The sequence below is a fragment of the Molossus molossus genome, unplaced genomic scaffold (assembly GCF_014108415.1).
Source record: "Molossus molossus isolate mMolMol1 unplaced genomic scaffold, mMolMol1.p scaffold_m16_p_24, whole genome shotgun sequence".
Classification (NCBI taxonomy): domain Eukaryota; kingdom Metazoa; phylum Chordata; class Mammalia; order Chiroptera; family Molossidae; genus Molossus; species Molossus molossus.
Window position 1 is genome coordinate 2425461 of NW_023425360.1, and position 24911 is coordinate 2450371.

Sequence of the window (24911 nt, forward strand, 5' to 3'; positions counted from 1 at the left end):
TTGCTGTTTTGAATTTTTAATATGCATACACCATATTCACTTTTGAATAGTTTTGTTTCCGTGCTCACCATTGTAGGAGCCAAATTGTAATTGTTCACGCTTATACGTATTTAATATTTGCAAACAGAATATTGAGATAGACGGTCAAGTTTATTCACGAAAAAACTGCGTATATTTCTTTAAACAAACTGTTTCTCTTAACAACTTCATCTTTCCTTCAAAAAAATAAAAGTTACCTATACAGTCCCATATACAGAGCTACAGCTCGCAGGTACAGTGCGGAGTGTTCATGTGCGGGAAGGGAGTGGAATGGGATGAGCATCCGAAGTCCGCGACCTGGGGAAGAGCAGTGTGAAGTCATGTTTTCATTCCACTTTCTCGTCTGCCTTTGTTTTCATGAAGAACTCGGGTTGGTAGATGCAGCGGTAGGCCAGGAGCTGCGGGAGAGCCCCATACGCTATGTTGAACACTAGAAAGAGGGTCTTCGCCTCTTCGGGGACTCTGTAGATGTAAGCAGTTCTGGCGTGAAGAGAAGCACCGATGTGAGAAAACTGAGCCTGTTGCATTAAAAAAAAGGGGGATAAGCATGAATTTTGTATTCAGGTGGATGAGTGATGAGTTCTCACTGATTTAGACCATGTTTCTTTGCCCTAAAAGACTAGTGCTTTCAAACCATCCATCGTCTCGAATGTTTCATTGAATTTAGGGCCAGTCTTTACATAACTGTTCAAATAAAGTATGCCTTCCTTAGAGTGGCCTCATCATACCCGCTGTTTTATGACCCACCCAGTGCCCCGTAGCAAGCATGAGTCGTTCATTGTAACAGAAAAGTCTGAATACAATCTCAGTTTTGTTTTTTCTGATTTGCATTCTGAAGATCCTATAAAGAGACTCAGATGTGGCTCTCAAAATGCATTCTCACAAAAACGAAGAAAGTATGGAATTGAGAAAGCTAAACTATCTTTAGCATAACTCTGTTTAAAAAGAAGCTCTGGGGACCTCAGTTTCATTTATCAGTCTCATCTACCACCAGGAGCAAAAGCTCAAAGCCCTTAATTATGTATTTTTGCTTGCTTGTTCATGTATCTGTTTCTTGTGCAACTTAAAAAATGCCAAGTGTTGTTTTGTCAGATGAGGTGGTCACCAGCACGGGTGGGGTAGGGCTACAGCCGCTCTCTGTAAAATGGCACCTGTGTACGCAGGCAGCCTTTCCCGATCCGGTCGTACAGAGTGGAAAGGCACGCGCTTCCTGTTTGTACCTCTGCCTGTTCAGAACACACGTCGGAGTGTGCCCGTTGCTCGTCTTTTGATATTTTCATAAGAACAGGGAAACACTGTATTAGAAAGGCTTCTGTGAGAAGACTTTACAAAATGCAATCCTGGAGTCTGCATTTTCATATCTTACTGAAATTCAAGATGTATATGAATAAAGAATTGGGAATCTAAGTGTAATAAGTGGTGAATTATTCATCAGGATCAAAGCGAAGAGACAAAAGATGTTATCATCTAAAGAAGGTACAGACGTAACAAGAAACTAATTTGCTTTAAACACATGTTTATCTTACATTTCCTTCCGTATGAAATCCATTCATCTGCTAAGTGGTAACAGATAAAGGTGTTGCTGAGCACTTGACTTTATTTACAAGAAAAGGACAAGCTTCCTTAAGCAGTATGTGTATGGATTCGTGTCAGTGACAGATGCTACAACAGGCTACGTTTTCACAAATTACTGATACATTCTGGGGATCTGGTGCCGTTTTGCTGCTCTCTGGAGATAGGTGTTGCCGGGGACACCTGTGTTGTGTGACCCAGGCCCTGAAAGGGCTCTGCCCTCAAACACACCTGCCCAGGGGCAGACGCCCAGACAAAACCCAGCAGATGCTCAGCATTTCTCCGCTGGGCTACGAAGAAAAAAGACCCTGAGAGCAAAGGGCATTTGAGAGGCTGCTCCTGTGGACGGTCCAGGACACCCAACAGGAGCTTGGCTCCCCAGCGCCATTTTTCCCAGGGCCTATTTTAAATAACTGAATGTATAACCAAATTTTGTCTTCTGTACTAGAGGCCAGATTCAAACCCTGATTTTCAGAAATGTGGGTTTGGTGTCTCATCTTCATAGACACTTGTACTGTACACATCACAGAAATCACCCAGTTTGGGGACATGCAAACCATACTTGGAGAGAATGGATAAGAGGAGCCATCATGCCTGTACAGCCGTAGGCTCTTCTCCTGCACACACGGTGCAGCTAATACCTCATTGTCACCAGCAGCACCCTCACAGCAGTGAAAACAGTCGCTTTAGATTAGATTGTAAGCCCACCGGGCAGGTACTGTGTCTCGTGTTGTGTGGCACCTGTCGTATTGTTGGAGCTCAATAAACATTCTAGTTGTGGTCTCGTGGCTGTCAAAATACATGAAGCCTCCACACAGCATTTCTCTTGCTTTCATACCTGTTTTAGTGGGCCCTTTTCTTCAGAATAATGGGGGGGGGGGCACGTACTGGGATCTCTCTAGTCAAGAGATGCCTGTACCTGAGAGGATGTGGAAGGCCAGTGTTGTGCAGTTTCCAGCACTGTATAGTTTGGTTGTTTATCCTCACCTGAGGATATTTTTCCATTTATCTTCAGATAGAGAGGGAGAGAGACACATCAATTGGTTGCCTCCCGCACGACCCCAACTGGGGCTGGGACCTAACCACAGCCGAGGTACGGGCCCTTGACCAAAATCCAACCTGCGACTCTTTGGTCCGTGGGCCGCCGCTCTAACCGCTGAGCCAAACCAGCCAGGGCATAGTATTGGTGTGTTCATGGTGGCCGTACCTCGGCTGAGTGAGCACCCCAGCCATACCTTCTTCCCAGCACACAGAGTCCAGTGCACAGGGTTCTGAAGTTTCAGAAAACCTCAGTCTTGCCTGAGGAGGGTTTGCTTCCCCAGCACGTATCCGAGAAGGGGCTGCAGTGTCTCCTGGGTGGTGCCTTCCTCCTCACCATGGAGCCTGAGAGCTCAGCCCGAGCACAAGGCTGGGGTCACAGACCAGTGAACTCTGCTTGCAACTGACAGGTGGCCCAGGGTCATCGGCACAAGCGATGGATTCTAGACATTGCTCCAAAATTCAGTGAAGTGAGGTTGAGCGCCTAACAAATGCCTTCTGCTTCCTTCTAAGTCATTTTTTCACTTTACATTTAATTGAGATATATTTTTTATTTTATTGTTTTATAATGGATGATTGGGATAGAGGCAATAAAGGCAAAGAAAAGTTAAATGTTTCTATAGCTGTTTTCTCTTATTTATGAAGACAACCTGGAAGGGGTGACGAAACCACATTCTTGGTTCCAGAAAGGAGAACTGGAAGTTTCGTGTGTCCACGGAAATACAGGCAGAAACCAACGTGGACACTGGGACGATAGCCGGGCTCTTTGGGCGATACAGTAAGTAGCTAACCCAGAACCATGTTACCATCTTAGAGGGTTTTCTGAGCAGCATAGGCTAGTGGTTGAGAACACTGGATCTGGAAGCAGACAGAGCGTCCAGTCCCGGCGGACCTTGCGCTAGGTATGTAACCCCTTTGGCTTCCTCCTCTGGAAAAGTCATAATGGCAGACCCAGCCTCCTAGGGTTGTCATGTGGGCTCAGTGAGTTGATCTTTGTGAAGAGCTTAGGGCCAAGCCAAACACATGAGGTCTCACACAGATACAGATACAAAACCCAGCGGACGTCCCTGTTCAGGATCCATACTCTGCTGAAAATCGAGGCTCTTTGTTTTTAGTTCCCCTCGGTGACCTTTTGACAATTTCAAGACTGTCCTTCTCCATTAAAGGATAATAAACACGTAGAGACATTAAACCCAAAATCGACTTACAATGAGGATGTTTGGTGACGAAGCACATGATTTAAATGGGATTTGCATTAGTATCCCAATTATCCATGTTCTTCCCAAACCCTTACTCTCAGGTATTTTACACCCAGGAGAGCCAGCTCTTTACCATCAGATTATCCAGAGCAGCCTGCAGACCTTGTCAGGAAGTGCCTGGGACCTGCACAGCCAGGGGATAGGATGGATCTGCCCCTGCTTCCATTTACTGTATATGTGTATACAATATACATAGCTACAGGTTAATAAATGAACCTGAGTAACAAGGCATTTCCCCTCCGGACTTCCTGGGACTCTGGCAACAGAAACAATAGCAGAGAGGCCCATGGCTGCCGGCACTGGCTCATAACCCTCCCAGCAGCTGTAGGGGAAGGTACTGTTCCTACCCTACCTACAGAAGAGGGACCTGACCCAAGCGCTGGAGTAATAGTCACTGAGTGAACCAGTCTGCCTCACGAGCTCATGCTCTTAGCCATTTTGACTATATTGGTTCTGGTTTTATCGTTTGATTTCCAGTGATATTTTAGCAGAAAAAGCCTTCAGTTGACAGAAAATGCTAATGAGTGGCTCTAGAGAGCCTGCAATACTTTTCAAATTAGACTTGCAACATGAATCCTGTGGTAGGGATTTTATATGAGAAGACGTGGGTTATGAATAGTCTCCAGTAGAATTTCAGTGTAAAATGTGTTCTGGTTAAATTGCATTGTATTGGATTTGCTTTCTGATTGATTTTTTGGTTTCTGAAGGCAGTAGATTTGTTAGACTCCTACATGGACTGAAGTCGGGGACCCAGTAACGTTTTCTATTGACATGTAGTGATCTAGAGGTTTTCACCTTTTTTTTTTTTTTTTAATTAAGTCACATTGACTCTTGGGAATGCACTGAGTCTTTCAGTAAATGCAGCTTTTGATAAAGTTTGTGGGGTCATGAATGCATAAAGCTTCTAACAGGAATGGCAGTTTTAGCAAGCTAGGGGTGCTAGTCGAGGTGATGGAGTGTACTTTCCCTGAGGAATGTGTCAGACACCCTCCCAAGGTGAGAATTCGTTTCATGAGAAGCATTCGCTGGGTAGAAGACAAGTCGTGGGACTGGGATTCAGCATTCTCATCGTAGCGGTTCTGCTGCAGTATAATTTGTAACTTTTCCTTAGTTTTAGGCTAAACACTCCCAGGAGACAGATACTAAAGCCCAGCCAAGAGCTGTGGGAATGTCAGGGACAAAATTCTCAGGTGACACGATTTTACTGGGGCGGGAGAAACAGCCTTCTGACTACAGGGTCTAGTCCGCAGGCTCAGGCTACCTTCTCAGCTTGGGTGATGGACAAGCCCGAGGATTCCTGCGAGGCCTGGGGTCTGGTGAAGCGGCCACTGCTCCTGCCATTCGTTCTGCTGCCCACACAGCCCCTCCCAGAACCACCGGGCTGGAGTCAGGTGCCCATCTGCAAGCCCAGCCTCACCAGCAGGTGCAGTTGGCTTCGTTTTACTGGGATAGGATCAAGCACCTGTTTGCCCCAAGCTATGGCCTTCCCAGGCCTCCTGAGTGCTGACCTGGTCCACGTGACTAGGCCTTGGCAGTTGTCTTCTGAGACTTCACCAGGTCCAATACCTGGCTTCACTCTTACCAGGCTTTTAGCTGATGACACTCAGTGCTCCTGCATCGGCCCGGTGTAGGGCCAACCCAGCATGTGGCTTGAAGAGGAAGCCCAGCGGCAGAGCACATGGGTAACACAGAGCTGTGGACCTCTGAGCAATCCAATCCTCTAAAGGCCCCGTAAGAGTGGGAGGCCCTGTGTCCTCCACCTGCTGCACAGCCCGCCCTGAGTGCTCAGTCCAAGGCAGCCCACAGCCCAGCTCAGGTCACTGCCTCCCAAGCCCCGGAGTTCAACGCCACTCCGTGCCACGTGCAGAGTCTAGCACTGCATGCTCCCAATGCTGGCTGTTTGCAAGAAGAGAGGCAGTTGGGGAAGAATGTGGGCTTTGGGGTCAGACAGGATTTCCTATCCGGAGTCTGTTACTTAGTAACCTGAGGCAAGTAACAAGCTGTCCCCAGCCTCAGCTTTCTCATGTCTAAGGCTTCTTAAAAACTTGCAGGTATAATGCTCTATGTTCATCACCCTGGAAGGCCACATGTATCTGCCTCCCTTGCAGTCGGGTCGGTGCCAGGCCCGGTTCTTGAAAGATGCCACATGATCTTTGTGCAAGAAAGAAGTAACACTTGATTGTGTTAAGCTACTGAGTGCTCGCTACTCCAGCAGAGCACAGATGGGTAAGGGAAACAGGAAGTGAGGTCATGGGAGCTCAGACCAGCGTAGTGGCAACGGAGCTGTAAGAAGGTGGTGGATTCAAGAATTACTCTGAGACCTAACCAGACCTAGTGGTGGGCCAGATGGAACAGGGGAGGGAATAGGAAGTGTAAAGAATTATCCCAAGAGTGTAGCTCCTGCAAAAGACCTTAGACTAGAAGGATACAGCCCAGTGTATGAACCCATAGTATAGTCACTTTTCAGCCCTGTAAATTCTAGTATCTTTTTGCCATCATAGTTACTCTGCCATGATTATAATTAACTGGATATGCCCAAGAGTTTCTGGAGGAACCTCATTCTTCAGCCTGCTTGAAAAGAGCAAGATGAAGATAATAATTTTAAAAGGTAAGTTCATTTAGTTCTTTGATTTACAGTGAAAAAACAACAGGTACAAATTACTACGTTTTCTTCCTTGTTAATAAGAGCTATTTGTTCTGCTGGTGGTTCGTGTGCAAAAAGGCATGTTGTGGGATAAAGTCATGCCACAGCTCATTTAATTTTCAGTTCAGTGCGGAAGCACCCACTGAATACCTGCTCGAGCCCAGGAGCAGGGCTAAGTAGCAGGGGGAGGAATGGAATGGCAGGTTCTGCTTTTCAGGAGCAGAACATTTTAAAACGGGTTCCCCTGGTTCTGTCTAGCACAGTGTTGTGGAATTCTGAAATCTTAAACTTAGACAGTTAACGGCTCTCAATTCTCTTTAGTAGCCATGGTGGTGTTGAGAGACTGGGAAATGGTACTGTTAACAGCGGTGCCACCTGCTGGCTACGGGACGTGCCATTGGACAAATCATGTAACCTGGCCGGGGCCTCATCGGTATAACCTATGAGATTTAAATAAAGTAGGTATGCAGAAATGTCTTTTAAAGAACTAGAAAACAAAAGGGGACAGGTCCCATGATGTCCTGCCCTGAAACGCCAAGCAGAGATGTTTTGCAGGTACTCAAACATGACAGGCAAAACCCCGGCAAACCTTCATAGTGGAGCTTATTCTTCGTACCTGAGCTAGACCTCCTGCGTGGATCAGAGTTACGTCAGCCATCCAGGAGCATCCAGGCACCACCAATCCATATAGCGCCACCACAAAATAAGGGACAGAATAGAACAGATACACCAGCATCTGTATTGAGCAGAGAGACAGCAAATCAGCAGCCAAGCTGGCCCGAAGGAGAGCACGAGACATTCACGTCAGAGGTGAACATGTTAATTCCCGTGTCCTCTGTGGAGCCACATTTTCCCATTCTTAGAGGAGATGACTGTTAGGAAAACCTTGGGCTTCGTAACTACCTGACCTGGATTTTAGGATAAGCGGCAGGATCCTTTAGGTACGGCTCTTGAAATTGCATGTAAAATCGGCAGAGCTCAGCTGGGCAATCCAAGGCGATCTGAGAATAAAAATGAATTCATTATCAAGATGCAGTCACAGCTGGCTCTCCTGTTTGCTGACGAGGCTCAACGGGCCAGGTTTGGTCACAAGCTGCTTGGCTGTGTAACAAACGCTGTGTGTTGCAGAATCCCCTCGGTAGAAGGGGAGGAGAAACACGGTGCAGATGCACGGTGAGGAGATGGAGCAGGTGAACTGGAGCAGGAACTGGAGCTAAGGCTCTGCCCTGGGGTACCGTTCGAGCGGTCAGGCTAGGGGTCTGAGTTCTGCTCGGCAGAGCGCAGCCTGATTTAGATCACCAGCTTCACCTCTCCCGGAAGAGCCAGCTGGCTGTTCCCTGCAGGGAGAACAGTGCCTCTCCGCACCACGCTCATCTCTGCTTAGCCGGGTTCCTCCTCTGTCCAGTGCCTCGGAGAGTGCATGGCCTTGGGGGCAGGGACAAGGATTTGAGAGCAGGGTCCTCTCGTCTGAAGCCACCTCCCGCATCCACTTTGAGAGCGGAGCAGGTTTAGTCACAGAGTAGACTCAAAGTCACAGAAGAGGCCAAGTGTCTGTTTGACACATTCCTGGGTCCCCCTTCAGTCACCTCCCCCAGGCATCATACTTCATGTCCTTGGACATAGATGTCCCACCTAGATAACACACGTAAACACAGGCCAGTGGCAGAGTTGGTCAAAGGGGTCCCAGCCTAAAAGCCCCACCTACCCAGCCCGCATACAACCCACATGCACACATTCTCATGTGCACTGGGAAGTGGGTGCAGCTGTGTAAGATGACAGGTGGAGCTGATTTTTATGGCTGTCCTTTGCACTTCGGGTACCACAGCAAACTAGCGAAAGGACGGTTTCCCTGCTCTGTGGTCTGAGCGAAGACGGGGACCCAGATTTCTCCTTTACTCCCCGTCCTGCAGCCTCCTATTAGTCAGCTCTTCTCCAGGAAGTCGGCGACCATCCACATCTTAACACAGCTTCTGACCCTGAACCCAGCCAGCCGACCCCTAAACAGTGAGTCGGCCACATCAGCTCACACTTGCCACTCTGCGCCCCAACGGCTGTGCAAAGGCCACAAGGCTCAGAACGGTTCATTACTGCCATGGACACTGAATCTAATTTACCACACAATTCTGGTTGCGAAGAATAAACCATGAAACTGGTTGATCCTGTAAAGGATCACTGATCAATAAAAATAACACCAGCCATTTACCGAGCACCTACTATGTGTAAGACCCTCTATACATCTGATGTTTGTTATTTAATCTTCAAAACCATACTGTAAGTTAGCTTCTGTTATTTTATGCAGGAAGGAACCAAGGGTCAAAGAGGTTAAGTAATTTTCCCAAGGTCACATGGCCACCCAGCTACTTAAGTGGCGAGAATTCTAGCTCCTTCCTCAACCCCTCTGCCCTACTCCTGAGAATACGTGAATGTCCCAGGACACAGTTTCATTGCAATCTTTAAATCATCACCCTTTCTCCCAAGACATTTAAATCAGAAACATCAAAGGAACCAAAAGAATGAGACTGATGGTTAATTTTTCAGGTGCCCTAAAATAAGGGAGGGAAGATACTTCTGGGGAGAGTTTGATCTAAGGACCTGAAGGAGGTGCCATGAAGCAGCCCACAGTGGACCCACCCCTTTAGGAGGGGAGGTTTGGGGTTGATCCTGGGAGGAGAGCAGTCGGGCAAGTTCAGCCCTGCAGGATCTAATGGGAGGAATATTTTGTTAGTGTGCTAGGAAGTCTGCTGTGTGTGTTACTTTGATCTGTTATGCTTACCAAGCCTCTAAACAGGCTAAATCCAGTTGCCAGGAGGAGACACACGACCAGCATGAGGTCAAATGGCCTTCTCAGCAGGTCCTTTGCTTGGACTTCTTGAACAACCTAAAACAGAGTTTGTAACTAATGAGCAGGCCCAGAGGGCCGAAGAAGAATCTGAGCTCGACGGAATCAGAAGTGCCGTGGTGATGGGTGGGGAGAGAGTTCTGAAGATTCACAGTTCATATCGTAAGCCAGCCGTGTAACTTTAGGAAAATCATTTTCCTCTCCAAGTCTCGGTTTCCTCATCTGTGAAACCAGCAGATTGGGCCCCGTGATCTTGGAGGGCCCTTCTGGCTCTGCGTCCATATTTTTTCTTAAAATGGCTTTTTTGTGTGTGTGCGATTATACATATAAGGCATACTCATTTTAAAACTAAATTATAAACCTGCCACCCTACTACTAATAGTTGCTTTATTTTTCACAAAATTAGGACTTAATATATAAACAATTTTTTATTTTTTTCTTTATTGATTTTTATAGAGAGAGGAAGGGAAAGAGAGAGATAGAAACATCAATGAGAGAGAACATCGATTGGCTGCCTCCTGCATGCCCCCCGCCAGAGACTGGACCTACAACCTGGGCATGCGCCCTGACCAGGTATCGAACCAGCGACCTCTCGGTGCATGGGTCAACGCTCAACCATTGAGCCACACCGGCCGAGCAAGTATTTGTTCAACACTCAGTATCTACCCATATTATAAGCACTTTCCCACATGAGTACAGATTCTTCTAAAACTTAATATCATGTGGAAGCACCATATTTGAGCTATTCTCCCATTGCTGGGCATTTAGGCATTTTCACTGTTACACCCAAGGTGGTGATGAGCAACTTTGCACATAAATCTTTGACAACATCTTGCTGATTTTCTTAGCATCGGGACCCAGAAGGGGAATGACTGGGTCAAAGGGTTCAATTTGTTAAGGTTGAGAACGCAGCCAAATTGCTTTGCAGAGCAATTCTGAATTTATGTTCCTGTCAGCACTGCAAGACAGTGTCCACTTATCCCCATCGGCCATCTCTGTGTTTCAACATTTTTTAAAAATAACAATAGTTCTGTGTCTTATGCCGTGAAACACTGGCATGGAGCCTTCAGGAGCAGCTGCGTGAGGGCCAAGGCTGTAGTTACTGTTTGCTTCTTTTTAACAACCACCCCATTCCTCAAAAGGACATGAGGGGTACCAGCTGTCAGTGTGCCAACGTCAGTTTACCTGGCAGGGTGTCTAAACGTGAACAGATGAGCCCTGGCCGGTTTGGCTCAGCGGTTAGAGCGTCCGCCTGTGGTCCGGAGAGACCCGGGTTCGGTTCCCGCTAAGGGCACGTACCTCGGTTGCAGTTTGTCCCCGGCCCTGGTTGGTCATGCGGGTGGCAGCCACTCGATGTGTCCCTTTCACATCGATGTTTCCCTCTCTCTCTCTTCCTCTCTCTCCCTCCCACTCTGTCTGTACAAAAAATGGAAAAATGTCCTCGGGTGAGGATAAAAAAAATAAATAAATAAAATAAACGTGAACAGATGAAATGTTTGTCAGTTGAAATGCATTCTAATGAATTCTATCGTAAATCTTTTTGTAAAACAAATAATCATGTTCTGATTATCTGGAGTAATGTGTATTTTCACATATCAGCTTTGCTTAAAGGATCTTGATTCAGGATCTATCAAAGGAAGAGAAACTCAGTCACCAGCTTAGAAACGAAAACCCTAACAGAGTACCTGCCCGGCCAGCACTGTTTCACCTTGACCACCTAGCTGTCTCAGAAGGCATCCTGTAGCCCGGTCCGTGTGCCTGGATCTCCTGGTAATCAGACCCTATGGCTGTGTGTGCCACCTTGGATGCAGTACCTCTCCAGCCTCCCAAGGGGGCAGTAAGTGCACAGGTATCTCTGAAAGGGGTGTCCAGGGGCCCCGACTCCAGGCCATTGACAGCCTCAGACAAAACATACACTCCACACACATGCAGAATCTAAGGGGACAAGCCCAGGTGGCCACTGGCACCGGAAGCAGACGTGTTTAGACAGACAGTCTTGGCCACCAGAAGCTAGACATGAACCCACACCGCAGAATCGACAGTCACACTTAATGATGTCCCCAGGGCTGCAGTCCACAGGGGGGCATGGTTCAGTAGCCAGTGGATGGGAGTCAGCCCTGTGAGTGCGAAGATAGGTTACATTTAACTTAATAAAAATCACCTTGGAGGGATAATGATAAATTTCTGGTGGCTGATTATAGATTCTGAAACCAGCCCAGACAGGAAGACAAGTGTATGGTATGCTTAAGAAAAAAGCAGGGCAAATGCGTGTTCCGTACTTCCCTATTCAAAAGAGAGAAGGAGAAAGTCAGAAGTTTACCAAAAGCAAATATAAACACAAGTAACATCTAGGATACCGCTCCCATCTCAAGTCATCAGACAGTATTTTTAACAAAAAACCCAGATCAACTGAAAACTGCTCAGTATTTAATAGGCATGTCCTATCTACGGTATTTCTAAGGTATGTTTATTAGAATATCCCTACTTCTCACATGCATAAGTAACCTCATTTACATTAGCTTTAAAGAGTCTTAATTTTCAAGGCTATTTATGGAGTTCCCATAGTGTGTCAGAGTTATATACAGGGTGGGGAGAAAAGTTGGTTTACAGTTATTCATATGGAAAATAATACAGTAATTAATAAATAATAATACGAGAATAAACTCTGTTTCACATACAACTGCAAACCTACTTTTGCCCCATCCTGTCTATTACAAAAGTTGTACGAAGTGTTTGCACACTGAATGCAGCCACAGACACAATGCTTACCCCCTCTAGAGCCCTCTAAAAATCAGGAATCACTGATACTAAATCGCCTAGTTGTTCAATGTTCACTTCTGAAAATTGCTCAAAAGCATTCCTTAAGGTAAGATAAAGGAGGAAAAAAGGAATAATTCTGCAAAACAGCTTTTTGGTGAGCTCGGAATTTCTTGGTTCTATGACATCCAAAATAGTTTCTGTATTTAAAAACAATCCCCATTGTTTCAGAGAAGGAATTTTAAGATACAGTTTCTTACCTACAATGTTTCCTGGCACAAAAACAACCATGCTCATCATAATAGATCCGACCCAGTATAGGCCAATGTTTCTGTAACTTTCCCTGTAAGGAAAAAATCTTGGCTTAGGATACTATTTGCAAAAGCTGGCCCACAATGTTGTCTTTAACCCGTAAAGTACATGAATCGAAACCTACTGGAGAGTAACAAACACAAGAAACCCTGGTGGTCGCACTTCTTTGCCACGGTTGACATGCTCTGGGACCCTCTCTGGGTCCTGAACAGGAACTTGCTGCGCTGACCTGTACCCTACGGCATGGTCAGCACTGAAGGGAGGCTCAAAAAGAGAATGGAAACCGGGTCCATTTCTTAAATCATTGTAAGTATGAGTAACGGGAGGTTAAGTGGACTTTCCCTGGCCTCACAGAATTTTGCCCATAGCCCCAAAGGTGAAGTTTGTAAGTGACATATACCCCTACTCTTAAAAGGTGATGTTGACAACAAAGATCTTTCACCTGGTATCCCCATAACCCGCCTCCATAAGGGGCCCAGACATTCAAAACGAGTCTCAGAAGGGAACAGAGTGGTTCCTTTCTAAACAGTATGCTCTCTGCCCTGTTCCCCTCGCCCCCCAAGCCAAACCCTTAGGTCCCTAGAGGCCCGTTCACAGTGACTGGGACTGTCAGCAACAGGACAGGCAAGAACCTTCTTTCCCAGTGGGTGCTAACAGAGCTGCAGAAACCCCAGCCCACTCCTGACAGCATCCAGGCGGAGCCCAGGCCTTCTCGGGAATACCTGACATGTTCCCTAGAGTTTGGGAACATTCATGAACAGGGAGGCTGGTGCCTGGAAAAGTCCAACAGTTTAGCTGGAGCTGTCCTGAGTTCACGACCGGAGGGATAGGAAGCGCAGGGCATGTATTTGGTCCAGTTGCATTTCAGCCTTGGATGAGGCAAGCCAAGAATGCATGGCTTTCTCTAACCTGGAGCCATGGGGAGGTCTGCAGAGGCCTCTGGACTTGAGCTGTCCTGGGCCACAGAGACCCCAGCAGACAGAAGCAGGCAGGGCAGTGACTGCAGCAATGCAAAGCTTTCTGTGGTAGGGGTCTCCAGAGAACCCACCTGTGTGCCCCACAACACAGACCTGGCATTTCACAATGCAGGGTACCAATACCCAGGAGACAACACATGTCACTGAAGACCCTGCCCCTCTTCCTTTTAACCCCATGGACATACCCAGAGAAGCCAGCACAGACTGGTTTGAGAGGGAATCACAGGGCAAAAGGCTCCTAAGCCTCAGGACTACACCTGAATGGGGGAAAGGGAGTTTTGAACTGACGTGAGATTGAAGCTTTGAATTAGAATGTGCTGGTCTTGCATTCCTGAAAAAGGCTGTTCTCATACGAGAACATAATCAGGAAGTTAAGGGGTCTGCCCGAGCAGTCATCAAAGCTGACCCAGAGGGACATGTGCCAAGGGCCTTGCACAGGAAGTAGGGCTAAGTCTAGCTCGTCTCCATCAACACTCTTTCTCGTTGTTGTTAATCCTCACTCGAGGGTTTTTGGGGGTTTTTTTGGTGGTACGTGCTCCTAGCAGGAACCGAACCTGGGACTCTCTGGTCCGCAGGCCGACGCTCAACCGCTGAGCCAAACTGGCCAGGGCTCAAGGGTATTCTTTCCATTGATTTTTTTTTTTACAGAGAGTGGAAGGGGAGAAAGGGAAAAGGGAGAGAGAGAGAAACATTGATGTGAAAGAGACACAGTGCATGTTTGCCTCCCATACATGCCCCAACCAGGGCCAGGGATTGAACCTGCAACCCAGGTATGTACCCTTGACCGGTAATCGAACCCTCGACCCTTTAGTGCGTGGGCCAACACTCCAATCACTGAGCCACACCGGCCAGGACCATGGAGCCATCTTCCTGTCCGTGGGCACCTGTTTGTGTACTTGCCTCTGTGTTTTCCTTACATACCCGCTTATCGGTTGCTAAGGTGGCAGAGGCACACACACCAGGCGAAGTGACTTACTCCCATGCTATGGCTGCCACCATCACCAGATACATCAGATAATGAGCAGAGCCATCCCAGTAGCAGACCATGTGCCCATGTGCAGTGTTCAGATACGGTTCACCCTAAGGGAAGCATTAAGAGGAAGTCCACTTTACATAGGACCCAAACACCGACCCAGAACACCAGACCTGTACTGCAAGGAAGACAAAACAGAATTGATTGGTGTTAGTCTGCTAAAAGGAAACTACTCTTCATCGTATACAATTACAAAATTGGTGGGAAGGTGAAATGATAACTTGACCCTGGAGCTGCCCAAACCCTCGGCCTTCTCTCCCTACCTTCTCCTGAGCAAGCTCGTCTCCTCCCAGACTTGGAGGTACCAACTGGACTCAGATGGACCTCAGTGTCTTCCTTGGGGACATTCCTCTCAGTTGCAAAGCCCTGCTAGCTGGGACATCTGCTGGGATGTCCCTCCACCACCTGAAACCCAGGCCCCCAGATGAACTCAGCATCATCCCTGCAAACCTCTGTTCCAGGTTGGCGGTGGCGAGACAAAGGCTATTTCCCATCTCCAAGCTTTTGCCCAAACTGTTCCTTCTCCGTGAAAGGCCTTCCACCTCCCTAGAAAGTTCTAACTGTTGCCCTGGCCGGGTGGCTGGGTTGGAGCGTCATCTCGTACACCGAAAGGTTTTCGGGCTCTATCCCCATTCCGGGCACACACAGAAGGCAACCGATCAACGTTCCGCACATCACTGTTTCTCTCTCTAAAGACCAATAAAAAACATATTCTTGGGTAAGGATTTAAAAAAATGCTTACTGTCCACTGCCGTTGTCATTTTTAAAGTTTATTTTTATTGATTTTTTTTTTTTTTTTTTTTTTTTGAGAAAGGGAGAGAAAAACATCGATCAGTTGCCTCCCGCACACACCCTGACCAGGGACCTAACCTATAACCTGGATATGTGCCCCGACTGGGAATTGAACCCGCAACCTTTTGGTGCATGGGGCAATGCTGCAACCAACTGAGCCACACCGGCCAGAGCACCATTTTAAAAAAATACTAGAGCAGTGTCACTCACACGATGAGGACTCCCCTGACTGCCCCTGCCTTTGTGGACTTGGTGCTGAGTGTGAATCTCTGTCCCTGCACTGGGACAAGGCCATCTCTCTGCCACAGCAGCCATGGAGGGAGGAAGCAGGGCGTAGGACCCCAAGTCCATTTCAGCCAGTGTCTGCGGAACTGATTCTTCCTCTGGCTCCTCCCAGGTTGAATAACCAGCTTTCTTCCCAGAGCAGGATGTCGTCTTGGACCTTACTCTCCCCATCGTCCCCAGCTCATCCCCAAGTCCTCCTTCCAGCCACTCAGAGCCTCCTGACTGGGGTCCCCGCGCATGGTACTGACCCTTCCCTTGAGTGCCTTCCTTCCCAGAGGATAAATTCTTAACACCTTCCCTCGCACATAAGATAAAATCCAAACTCCCTTAGCTTACATATAAATCCCCCCTTTATTCGAAACACAGGTGAAGACTCTACTTCCAGCTTGGCTCCTCATTTCCTGTGTGACCTTGAGTAAGTGACTTAACCTTTCTGGGGCTGGATTCATCACACCGTAAAATAAGAAACTAGAATAACTCTGTCAGGTGCCAGGTGCTGTGATGGGAGCGGCGGTCATCGCAACCAGACAGCTTCATTAAACGCCCCAGTGTTGGGTCCTTTACACATGAAGACTGGCTTGGGCTTTCGGATGTAGTAGTGTTTTAATAATATTGCACAAATCCTCGATTCACTTAAAGTACCTCATCTATATTAAACACATGTTAAGGAGGGAAGGTTGTGAGGGTCAGGTGTGAGGAGGGTGTTATGAAGTGTACACTTTGGAGGGAACTGTGTCCTGTGACCTAATCCTCACTCTCCATGGGAATGAACGGCCTCTGGCCACGGCAGTAAAGGACACGCTGTGTGTCGTACCTGCTCACACCAAGTGAAAGGGTTTCGTCTGAGCGAAGTGGCTCAGGTGGCTGGCCCTCGGGCGTAAGGCTCATGCTCGCGAAACGGTGCCATACCTCTCTCAGGTAATGCGTCATGAACCCGTCGATGACTCCGTCCTGCTCCAGTCCGATGATGAGGTTCACCACGCCGGTAAATCCAAACACTGCGTACACTAGGGCAGAGAGCAGTGGTTTACCCGGAGCGGCTCGGGAGACCATGGCTGCGAGCTGGCATTGTCCAGTAATAACGGACTGTTCTTAATGTTTTCCAGGAGGACCCGTGGACACTGTCAGCACGGATCCACAGAATATTCCTCCTGCACACTGGGCGGGACCCCCGCCTGTGTCGTGGATCCGACATCACTGCCCACATACGTTCACAGAGGGGACAACCGCTGGAGGTAAGAATGACAGACTCACCCACCAACTCTGTCCCAGCCTCCACCCCCTACAAGCGGCTGCCCAGGGCCACCCCTGCACCCCACCTGGACAAAACCTGTAGTCAGTGGCCAAAGCAAAGAGGTCACCACCAGGTTTAGAACAATGACTCGGAAGAAATCATTCATCTCAACGATTACCAAACAGGCCAACTCACCGTGTGTCTGGCATGTTTGCCCTGCACCACACCGGAGCTCCTAGAGACGGACAGGAGCTATGTGCAAGGGACAGTGGCCTTAAGGAGAAGGGCCAGTGATTTTAAGAGAAAGATACGAGTGGTACAATTGGATGTTCAAGAGGGAAAAGCCACAGCATCTCACAGCTTCTTCCTAGGGTGGTGAGAATCTCCTGACCGGGCTTAAAACTGTCAGCAATAAAGCGCCAAGGAAAAACACTTTCTAAACAGCAAGTGATCGAATGCAGTTGATCGATAAAGCCACATTTTCCAAGTCAAAATAAACTGGCATCCTAACCTATGTGATGGGCACGGACAGTGGAGAAATCTGACGGTGAAGATAGAAATGCGAAAGGACAAGCAGAGGAGAGAGGAGGAGGTGCCCTGCCTGCGGACCCCGCCTCCCCTGCCTCAACCCCACTGGCAGATTCGCTATCCGCGGTGATCAGCCAGTGTGTGTCTCCGGGAAAGGAAGCGTCAACACGTGATCAGTCGACTCTTCTACTGACAGAAGTGTCAGATGCCGGGTCAGAGAGGACAAGGACAGAGAGCTAAGAATGTAGGGACAAGGGTGCTCAACTCTCAGGAGTCAGGAGAGAGATGAGCGCAGCTAAGAGTTTCATACATGCAAACCGGGCGAAAGGCGTTACAATTCCTGTCCCCCCCATCTTGAGGCAGAGAGTGTTCCCGTATGGTTGAGGGTGAGCTCAGTCACATAATTTGCTCTGGTGAGTGGAATGTGTGTGAAAGTGACAATGGCCAGCGCCAAGCCGAGGCCTTAAGAGACACCGCTTTTTTCCCCGGGCTCCCTCCGGGGCCGCTGCCGCTGCCATGTAAAGGCAAACCCTGGGGAGCTGCTGGTCCAGGAGCGGGGGACGCACGGGACACCCTGAGTCCTACGGCCTGGAGCAGGGCAACCCCAACCGACCTGCAGACTCACGAGCAAAGACAATAAACATTTATGGCCAAGACAAGGAAACAGTCTAAATCTCCATCAACAGAGGAACGGACCGTGTGTGTGTGTGTGTGTGTGTGTGTGTGTGTGTTTATATCATATACTATGTAAAACGGATATTCTTTGGCCGTAAAATATGAAGGAAACCCTGCCGTTCGTGACCACAAGGCTGGGATCCTGGCAGAAGGACACCCTCCACTCCTCAACCCCAGTCCCCATCATACTCTGGCCTCCAACCTGGACTCGGTACCAGCTCATTCCGGGCTTCCAGCTGGAAAAGGGTGGGGTCCTCAGCCCTGGGGAGGCGCTAGCTTGGAGGAAGGGCCATGTCATCCTGAAACACGCCTCCTCTTCCTGCCACTTTACCCCTGGGTTCAGCAAATTCGCAGCCAGGGAGGAAAAGTGATGGAGGCCGCCCTGCTGAGCTAGTCAGTGGACACGGCAGTTTCCCTGCTGTGGGGACAGACGTACCATAGAACAGTGGGTCCCGGGGTGGTTTTCTTTTGACGAGGATTCGAGCCAACAGGGCCACCAGGAGCAGGATGAGGGCAGCAACCCCTACAATTGTCCAGAAGCTGCAAGGACCAGAACAAGGAGGAGGTCACTTATCAAAATAAACACGTTGGTGCCTGGAACTTCCTAGCTATTGTGTCAGTGGCTTCCAGCTCTGCCTCTGCCTGCAGCTCCAGCCCCATAGAGTGAATGACATTCACGCACTGCGGCCCTTCTGGGCCTCCCCCTGTGACTTTTGGGGACCAGAGCCGCCAGGTCCTCATTCTCTTGTCAGCCCACACCCTGCACAGGTGATGTGTCTGAGTGGCTGCTGCCTCTGCTTCTCCAACCCATTGCCCAGGGGCTGCCAGGCCATCTCCCTCAGTGCCAGCTAGAAACCCTCAGACTGCGCTCCAGCAAACACGCTGGAGTCACCGTTACGCACACCTTCCAGGGGGGTGAGGAAGAAGAGCCAAAGGCCATGTGAATACTCCAAGGTACCAGAGGACAAGGCTGGTCCAAGCAGGGGAAGAGTCGTGGCCAGACCTGAGGCCAGAATGAAGCCAGCCACCCCCACCCAGGGCCAGCTGGCCAGCATCCACCCCACGCCCAGAAAGCCAAGGCGAGGGAAGGCTGGGCACAGCCCCTGCACCTTCTCCTGGGAAGGGGTATGGCACCAAGCAGAACAGGGGCCAAGGCCCTTCCTCAGTAGGTAGCAGGAGGCCATGAGGCTTGGTGGGCTTAGCAGTCAAGAGACCTGAGTTCCAGTAACTAGTCTGCCACTGCCTAACTGTGTGACCTTAGGAATGCCGTGGCACCTATTTTATAGTCTGTTTATTAGTTTAAAACCATATTGAGGAAGAAAATATATTCTGCACCCCTATGTGACAGGCACTGTGGATGAACAGGAAAGGTCCCTGTATACATCGAGGGACCTATCTCAATGGACTCTGAGCTCTCCCACCCTGGAGGTCACCTCTAGTCCCACAGAGGGCCTCTCCCTCTGACATCTCTAGGACCAGCAGGCTCCCCGTTCTACATGAAGCACAACCTGACCCACTCCGATGGCCTGCCACACCAGAGCCTCCTGAACAGCCCTTGAGAGCAGCCGAAAGCACCACTTGTCAGCTGAGACCCCGCCACACCACCCCAGCTCGACATGTGGACTTTGGATAGCATTCACCATATAGCCCTGGGACTTCAGAAAAGTACTCTTCTCACTCACACGTTCCACAGCCCACCAGCACCTACTAGAAACTGGGGGACATACTCATGCTGACGTTCACTCCATGCACCTGTAGCTGGGATGCGAGCCAGGCACCACTCAGAAGTCTGCCCCCCTATGTCACAGTTGGAAAGTGATCCATCCAACCTGCAGGGAGATGGGCCCCAAGGAGATTGGCCACAGGTGCAGGAAAGCCACCTCCCCAGCACACAGAGAAGAGAGGCGTGGGCTCTGGATGTCAGCTATACTAACTAGACTTGCAGAATCAGAGTACTTCAGGGGTCGGGTATAGGAATATTCAAATTTTTTAAATTACCTGGATGAGTATGATGCTGAAAGTCTGCCAGAGGACCTCTGTTAAGGTGTAAAGAATTTATAGATGGATGAGGGAGAGAAGGAGAGGGACAGGAGGAGAGAAAGAGAGATGAATGATGGATGGATGGATGGATGGATGGATGGATGGATGGATGGTGGATGGATGGATAGATGACAGATGGTGGATAGTGGATGGATGATGGAGAATGGGTGGAGGAATGAATGGATGGATGGTAGATGGACACATGGATGGGTGAATGATGGATGGTAAACGATGGATGAATGGATGGATGGATGGTGGGTGAATGGATGGATGGCTTTGTGGATGGGTATTGGATGGATGATGGAAAATGGGTGGGGGATGAATAGGTGGATGGTGGATGACAGATGATGGATGGATGGATGGTGGATGTGGATGAATGAATGGTGGGTGAATGGATGGTAGATGTGGATGAATGGATGGATGGCAGAGGTGGATGGATGGATGGTGGATGAAAGGATGGATAATTGATGGATGATGGATGGATGAATAGAAGGATGACACATTTTTATGATAAGAATGAGTATGACCGTGGTGTCCAGGTAAGAGACTGAAATAGCCAGTTTCTAGTGGTGCACATAAGTGGGTGCTCCAGGCTCCTCCTGTAGGAATGAGTCGACGGAGGAGAGGATGGAACAGGAAGCTGATGCAGGTCAGGAATGTGATGCTGAGCTGAAGCATCCCCGAAGAGGGCAATGGTTAGGTGTGCTATGTAAGCCGACAGGCATATTAATGACAACCTGAGGCAGGAGGTGGCCAGGAGACAACCCCTATCCCTGCTCCTACAGAAGACCTCAGCTGAGAGCGGCACCATCTCGCAGCTGGGCTCTTCTGAGGCATGGAGGGCAGTGCAAACTGGTTCACAGCATCCTCTCCGCTCTCACCTCTAGAGGAGGAGCAAAGATGAAGAGAAACTGGGGCAGCAGCCGATCTGTGTCTCCCGGTGACAGCCACACGCAGGCCCTGCTCAGAACAGGGAGAAATGGGTCCAGCAAGGACTAGAGGGGGAGGGGCAAGGGGAAGGGCTTTGACTGACCCAAGGGGAAAACGTTGTTGGTCTTGGAATGGGGGATGGGGACGGGGCAGAGGTCACTGATGCCCTTCCAAGAACAGGCACCTGCTTAGAGGAAACGTATATGGGTGAATATGAGCAGTGTGTGTGCGCGTGTGTGTATGAGAGAGAGACCGAGAGAGAGATCCCGTCCCTTTCCTAACTCCTTAACCTAATCTGCTTTTTCTGTTTGTCAGGCTTTCGTAAAAGGTCTGGTGAGAAGGAATTAGCTTCAACTAATTTCAACTTAACTGAATGCCTCCTATGCACAAGGCCCTGTGCAAGCCAGGACAACACGAAGGTGAGCTCTGGCCAGGAAGGAAAATTCTGAGGCACAGTCGGGTGGGGGCAGGGGGGCTTGGAGGAGGAGAGATCACATCTGCTTGGAGGGAGTGTCTGGAAAAGTAAGAAGTGGTATTTTGCTCCAGGTCATAAAGTCCAGATGTGTCTCCCACAGTCAGAGACAGGGAGGAAGGGAGACCATCATGAGCAGCGGAAAAGAAGCAGGACAGTTAAGGAGTGTCCAAGGGTCACAGAAACGTCCAGTGTGGCTGAAGCGCTAGCATGACGGGCTGGGCTGGTGGGGCAGCTCACTGGGGCGGCTCGAAGGGACACTCTGCCATGGTCAGGTTCCGAGAGGGCCAGGGCCAGGGTGAACTGGAGGGAGGGAACAGATTGCTAGCCCAGCCCCAGGACTTATGGGGAAGGGGACAGTGGGAAGGAGAGAGGAGAGAAAGAAGAGGTCCAAGGCCACTGTAGGAGGGTAGGAAGAATGGATGGAACCGATTATTCGTAACTGCAGGACTCAGCAGTGTGCCAAATGATATATGTACTCAGTAAATGCCATTACCGTCCTCCCGTGGCTGAGGCCAAAACCTCAGGGTCATCCTGAAATGCTCTCCTCACCACACAATCCTCCAGTAAGCTGAGCTACTCTCCCGGCAAAACATCCTCACCACTATCCACGTCCCTCTGCACTGCTCCCTGTCCCCCTACCTGGATGTTCCCATGGCCACCTCCTGCAGTTGAAGGTTCACCTCCTCCAAGAAGCCTTCCCTGACTACCAGTTCCCTTCCCGGTCACTCTGTCGTGTTGCCCCATTTTATTTGTGGATATCTGTCTCAGCACATGCTTCCCCAGTCTTTTCTGGTTTGTTATATCCCCAACACTTAGAACAGTGCCAAGTATACAGTAGATACTCAATAAGTATTTGTTGAATTGCTTTAGAGGTCATTTTAGGATTGTAGGGTCCCCCGTGCACTATATTCAGACACGTGACATTCACTGCGCAGAGTTGCTTGCTCCAGGAGATGTGCTCCAAGACCGGGTCAGGCCAAGGGCAGTCACTGCCTGTGCCTAGGGAGAGTTCGGGATGGATGGATGCCATCTGGATACGGGAGGCAGCAAGTGGCCCCAACAGCAACAGAGGAGGAAGTCATGGCCCTGTGGGCCGACTTCTCCACAGTCTGAAAGTCTGGAGGGGTTTGCAGCCTGTAGTCTGATGTAATTTCCTTAGCACCAACTGCTGTGGGTAACATAACAGGTTACTTCCTCCTCCCGCAGCTGGAAACATCAGCAGGCACGAAGCCTGGCATCGCTCCCACTTCCAGACAGGCCTGTAGCTGCGGGTGCTGGGTTCCTTAGCCAGGGATCGCTCCCTGAGGACCGAGGGGCAGGGCTCTGAACCATGCCCATGTGCAGCCACCTTCAGCCCCACCCATTCCCTTAGCAGCACAGGCACAGCCCTCCCTGCCTCCCTGCTCCCCATCCCACCCCGTCTCCCTGGATCCTGACAATAGGATGCAAGTACAGGCCACTGGGCAGACCAGCAACTGAGGCCAGGCCACCGGGGTCAGTGCCAAAGGCAGGCCTAGACCCCATGGCTTTGCCCCTGGTTCAAGGCTCTTTCTGCTTGTCATTCTGAACAGTTTCTAAAATTAATAAGAGAGGATCAGTATGTGTGTGTCCATACATGGTAACATTCCCGTGAAATGCGAACGGAACAAGGCAGGGGCACAGCGAACAGGCACCGCACACAGCTGTGGGTGCCCTACCGCCTCCTCGGGACTCCTCAAGGGCAGGGGCATTGCCTTATTGACCCCTGCAACCCGGGAGCCTGGCACAGCGCCAGCCCCGAGCAGGTACTCAGCACTTGGCCCAGAACCGCGCCAAATGCCAAGGATGCCAGCCGGGGCAAGGACCCCTCGGGTGCCACCCCTCCCCACCCGCCTCCGCGCCCGGTGCGAGCCTTGAGCCAGCGACCCACGACCCTGCGGTGGCGGCTCAGCCCCAACCGAAAAGTTCCGGGGCTCCTGCGCCCCTCGGCGCCCAGCCCCGCACCCCACCCCTGCGCTCCTCCTACTCACTGTTGCTGGGCCGCCAGGTGATTGAAGACATAGGTGACCGGAATGGCCGAGAGGGACAGCACGAAGACCCCGGTGGCCGCAGAGGCACTCATCGCCGCCTGCACGCCGCCCGCCCGCGCCCCGCCCCTGCTTCCGGCAGCGCCCGTGCCCAGCCGCCGCGCCCCGCGCTGCCCCGCGAGCTGCCCCGCGCGCCCGCCGGCACGATCACAGCGCCCCCGTCGCCGTCCCGCGGTGCCGGTGCGCAGGGCTCCGTGCGCACCCAGGCGGCGCCCTCGCAGGCCTCCAGCTCAGGGCCGCCGCACGGGGCTGCGACAGCGCCCCCCTGGGGGACAGGTGCCCAGCCGCGCGCTCCGCCGGAAGGCAGCGGCACAGCCCGGGCGCCGGCGGTTGAAGTGCGGGCCAGCAGAGGGTGGAGCCAGAACTGGGGGCTGGGGGGTGTCAGCGCTGGCAGGGCCCCTGAGAGCATCCGCGTGCGGAACCCTCACCCAGAGTCAAGAAGGGACAGAGGACCCTGCAACCTCGGAACCTCTCCACGGAGCAGCCGTCAGCGGGCAGCGAGCACACTCCTTGCGTGGAGTGGGGATCCCGGTTTAAACCCCGAGTGCTCATTCAGCGGTTGACCTCTGTCAAGTTACTTAATGTCTCTGGTCTCTGTGTCTTTTCCTTTCTCTGTCAAATGGGGATGACCCAGGTCCAGGTGAGGGTGGAGTCTCTGTCCAAGTGCTTACCCTGCACCACTAACTCTGCCGTCGCCTGCAATTCCCATTTTTCGGATTGAAACGGACACTCGGAGGAATGCCATGACTCAAAAGACTCAAGCTCCATTCATGTCTACCCCAGGTGGCCCTCCCGCCAGACCTGCAGGGTACCAGGACCCGAAGACACGGCTCTGCACACAGGATGTCGTCAAACAGATGCCTACTGGTTATAGAGAATAATGAGTGCCAAGTATCCCCCTGGCTGCTTGACCATGTTGGGGAGGAGGTCTCAGAAAGCCCCCTGAGACTGAGCCTGGATTGGTTCACTGGTTGGGAAAGAGAAGGGAAATGAGTTTCAGATGGAGAACAGCTCAAGACAACCCAGGGAGCCCAGCTAGTGGCTCAGTGGTTGAGCGTGGACCTATGCATGAAGAGGTCACTGGTTTGATTCCTGGCCAGGGTACATGCCTGGGGTGTGGGCTCGATCCCCAGTAGGAGGCATGCAGAAGGGAGCTAATCAATGTTGATGCTTCTTTCATCGATGTTTCTCTCTTTCCCTCTCCCTCCCTCTCTCTCAAAATAAAATAAAATAAAAACAACAACAACAAAACAGGGAGACACATGTCCTTACAACTGCCAGTCAGTTGAAGAGACTGTGAGGAAAATGAGCTGAAAGACTTATGAGCGGGATTAGAGGCTGATATGATCCGAGTAGCATCTTTAAAGCACCTGGCAGCTGGTGTGGACTGTGGTTTAAAAAAAGGAGAGACAGGAG

At 50.3% G+C, this 24911-nt stretch overlaps 1 protein-coding gene across 5 annotated transcripts; it reads right to left on the bottom strand.

Annotated features, from left to right (window-relative positions):
• Positions 1-131: 131 nt before the first annotated feature.
• Positions 132-23547, bottom strand: TM6SF1 (transmembrane 6 superfamily member 1). 5 transcript variants are annotated; one of them, XM_036277900.1, is made up of 10 exons: positions 23439-23547; positions 18421-18524; positions 16457-16554; positions 14414-14517; positions 12409-12491; positions 11553-11674; positions 9326-9430; positions 7461-7553; positions 7169-7288; positions 132-557 (listed from the first exon to the last, which is right to left on the bottom strand). In XM_036277900.1, exons 1-10 carry the CDS (start codon positions 23528-23530, stop codon positions 366-368), a joined length of 1113 nt encoding a protein of 370 aa, XP_036133793.1. In that variant the 5' UTR covers positions 23531-23547; the 3' UTR covers positions 132-365. The 5 variants fall into 5 exon arrangements, with proteins under 5 accessions (XP_036133793.1, XP_036133794.1, XP_036133796.1 ...); XM_036277901.1 differs by lacking the exon at positions 7169-7288; XM_036277903.1 differs by lacking the exons at positions 14414-14517; positions 18421-18524; positions 23439-23547 and having other exon boundaries at positions 16457-16555.
• Between the last annotated feature and the right edge of the window lie 1364 nt (positions 23548-24911).